We start from the raw sequence: 3,229 nt of genomic DNA, 5'->3' as shown, positions 1-3,229 counted from the left end.
GCCGGGCCCTGGTGCCAGAGAGGTGCCTGCAGGTGCGAGCGGGCAGCTCGGCTCTGCCGGATGCGTGGCCGGGCGCTGCTCCGGCGTCGCAGCAAGTGCCGGGGACGAGCCGGGCGGTGTTGAAGCAAAAGGGCTCTTTGCAAAACCACCTCCAGGCCGATAAGCAAAGGGACGGCGTGGTAACAGGAGCGTTTTCCAGCCCTGGCGGGTCTCCTCTTGGGGGCTTTTTGGCTTCGACGCGAGGACAACCGCCCTCTCATGAAGCTGCGTCATTATACACTGGATCTGAGGAGGGAGAGCCGTGCAGATGCAATGGTTCAGCACAGAAAAACAAGGGAGGGGTGGACACCTGCGCCTCGTCCCTGCAAAGGGCGAGATAGCCGGAGACCAGCGCGAGCCTCTCCAGTGGGACTCCTTGCCCCTTGGCTCGTCCTCCCCGTGCAGCCTGTCGGCTCCCTCTGCTTTTTGCTTTGCTGCAGATTCTCTTCCGTTGTTCCAAAATAAAAACAGAACGCACAAAACATCGGTCCTGGGTGTGATGTGACTCAGCCGAGCCCAGCGGCCACCCCCGGCAGCTGGCGAGGAGAGGCTGACCTCTTCGCTCGGCTTCCCGTTGAAATACCCAGAAAAAACCCCATCAGTTAAAAACCAGAGGTGAGCAGCAGAGTTGAGAGCCCGTTTCGAACAGGCCAAAACCTGCAAGCCAGTGAGTTAGCACCGAAAATCGGGACCTTTTGCGTCCTGCGGCAACATTTCCACAGGAGCTCGGAGCTCGCCTCTGCCTGGTTTGTGCCTGGTTTCGGCAGCTGAGGCACAGCATGGGGAGATAAACATCGCCGGGATAAAAAAAGCCGCTTTGCACGTGCAAATTTTTAAGGTTAGTCCAGCAGAAGCTCAAAGGTCAACGCACAAATAACCAGCGCGTGGAGCACGCGGTGGGTCAGGGAGGCGATTTGTAATGCTACTGCCCCGGCTGCCTGCGTTGCCCACCAGTATCATCCCCTTTTTGCAGGAGAGGGAGAAGTCAGTCTGTGCCACCCGAGAAGCGATGCGTCTGCGCCCGTGAACTCCCCCTCCCTGCTTAGCCCCGAGCCCTCAGGCTCCGAAAATTTGCAATTGCCGCCGAGATAGAGAAATCAAAGCTGGTGCAAAGGGCTGCGGGCAGGCGCGACGCTGCGGCAGGGCCGGGCGCTGGCAACCTTTGCTGCGACAGGGTGGCCAGGAGCTCGCTCTTGCCTCACGCCCAGCACAGAGCAAAACAGATTTCTCACCAGAAAAGAATGTTTTGGCCCAATTCTGCAACAACCCTGACCACATCCCCTAGGAAAAAGCAGTTCAGGCTGTGGCTGCTTCCCTCCCGCCCCGACCTCCAAGCATCCCCACGGCGCAGATTTTCTGCCCGGCGGAGCCATTCAGCGGGGTTGACCCCCTGGGAGGTCTCAGCACGGCAAACCTCCGTGGGGCGCGGCGATGGAACACAGCCACAGCACCGAAACACTATTTCCTCAGAGACTGATGCCCTGAGAATCGGCAGCTGTAATTCCCACCCCGGCTTGCCCCAAAGTCAACGGCACCAGGAAATATCTCTTAAATCAGAAACGCTTCCCTCTGGGTGTAACCCAGGCATCAAGCTCAACCATCCTCCTCGTCCAGCAGCCTTTAATCCTGGGGGAGACGAGGAAGGAGCAGGCAGCCCTTCGCCCAACAGCTGCTTGCAAGGCATAAACCAAGGCTCAAATCCTTGCCGAGATGGGATAGGGGCGATCACGCAGACAGACTGTGGGCAGGATGAGCCGAAAGACAGTCCCTGTTTAAATTCTAGGTGAATTTTAACTATCTATGTATTTTTCTGCTCGGACACCTGGCTGTATGAATCCATTCATACAGAGCTCCAAGCGCTGGTGTGTTGGCTGGGATACTGCACCCTCTCGCTACATTGCAATAAACCGGGCTGTAAAAGTTGTGTTTTGCATACCACGAAAAAGAAACCAAATCCACGTCCTGCCCTGGGGAGGGGGTTATTTCACATCTGGGGAAGCACACGGCAAACCTGCCGCGGGTAGAGGAGCTGGGGCGGGGAGTCTTTCACCTGGAAGCTCAGCCGGTTTGATGCACAGGAATATACCTTAGTCCCCAGCGATAAAGGCTGGCTGCGGACCCAGAAAGTCTTGAATTAGCCCCGGTTTGGCTAATTAACTCGCTGCCGTCCCACGGGTCTCCTTAAATCGGCCCGGAGAGCAGACGAGGCAAACGGCGTGTGCCAGAGCTGGGAAGAGGTTTCGCCGAGGCCCTGACGCGAGTTCCCTTTTCTCACCATCTCTCCCTTTTCCGCGCAAGCGACATCCTCGTTCCCTGCCTCAGTTTCCCTATCAGCGATGGGGGGGATTTCCTCCCCCTGGCTCGCTGCCTGCCCGTGCCGGGGTTCCCCGCAGAGCGCTACGCACCCGCAATCTCCGCCAGAAGAAAACTGCTAAAATGATTGTTCGGCATCACCTATTTAATGAGGGATTCTCACCAAGCACGACATAACCATCCTCTTTTTTGACCCTTCCATTATACACCACTTGCTTTTTTTTTTCCTTACCCTGCTGCTTGCCTGATTTTGCTTTTACACAAAGGCAAACCAGACACCTCGTGCAACAGCCCATGAGCGTTGCCAGCTCTGTTTTGAGAGCAAGACCCCGTGCACGTGAGGAAAGCGATGGAGCGTCCCCACGCACAAGCTGACGAGCTCCTGCTAACGCGAAAACCAGCCTACGGGACCTTTGCTCGGTCCTACCTGCAGCCGTAGCCTGTTCTGAAGGACCTTCCTCGGCTCACGGTGCTGCATGTCACCCGCTTTGGTAAGTCAGAAGCGGAGGATGCTTCGCAGGGGCTGTGTTTTCTCCCTGCCTGGGTAAGTCGTGATGGAAACAGTAAGGTATCGAATGGCGTTTTCTAGCTGGGACCTCAAAAAAACTAATAGTCACCCAGGAGCCTGTTCTCCCTTTTGTTCAGGGAGGCATCGGGATGCTGAGATACCCAGTGCCATGCACGCGCTCAACACCAGTCTGCCCCACTCATCCCAGTCCACCGAAAACTCCCCTGCACCCCGCAGCCGGGGCCTTCGGCAACGCCGAGAGAGGCTCGCGCGCGTTGCAGGACCGATACGGTGAGAATTGTCAATATTTGCCCGCTTTGGGTTCTCCAAAGGAGGGGCCCCGCCGAGCGGGTACACGGCGGCCATAAA

General features: G+C 57.2%; 2 protein-coding genes across 2 annotated transcripts in view; both read left to right on the top strand.

The window, feature by feature from the left end:
• Positions 1-123, top strand: part of LOC104621686 (calcium-dependent phospholipase A2-like) — a 1,186-nt gene extending 1,063 nt beyond the window's left edge. The window contains 1 exon segment of the mRNA XM_010288231.1: positions 19-123. Coding sequence (XP_010286533.1) covers positions 19-123 — 105 coding nt within the window.
• Positions 124-3,029: 2,906 nt separating this feature from the next.
• Positions 3,030-3,229, top strand: part of LOC104621685 (basic phospholipase A2 F16-like) — a 1,920-nt gene continuing 1,720 nt past the window's right edge. The window contains exon 1 of the mRNA XM_010288230.1: positions 3,030-3,151. Within this exon, the coding sequence (XP_010286532.1) occupies positions 3,030-3,151 (122 nt within the window). The remainder of the gene's footprint in view (positions 3,152-3,229) is intronic.

This window comes from Phaethon lepturus, unplaced genomic scaffold (assembly GCF_000687285.1).
Source record: "Phaethon lepturus isolate BGI_N335 unplaced genomic scaffold, ASM68728v1 scaffold25005, whole genome shotgun sequence".
Taxonomy (NCBI): domain Eukaryota; kingdom Metazoa; phylum Chordata; class Aves; order Phaethontiformes; family Phaethontidae; genus Phaethon; species Phaethon lepturus.
This window is presented reverse-complemented; position numbering and strand designations above follow the sequence as displayed.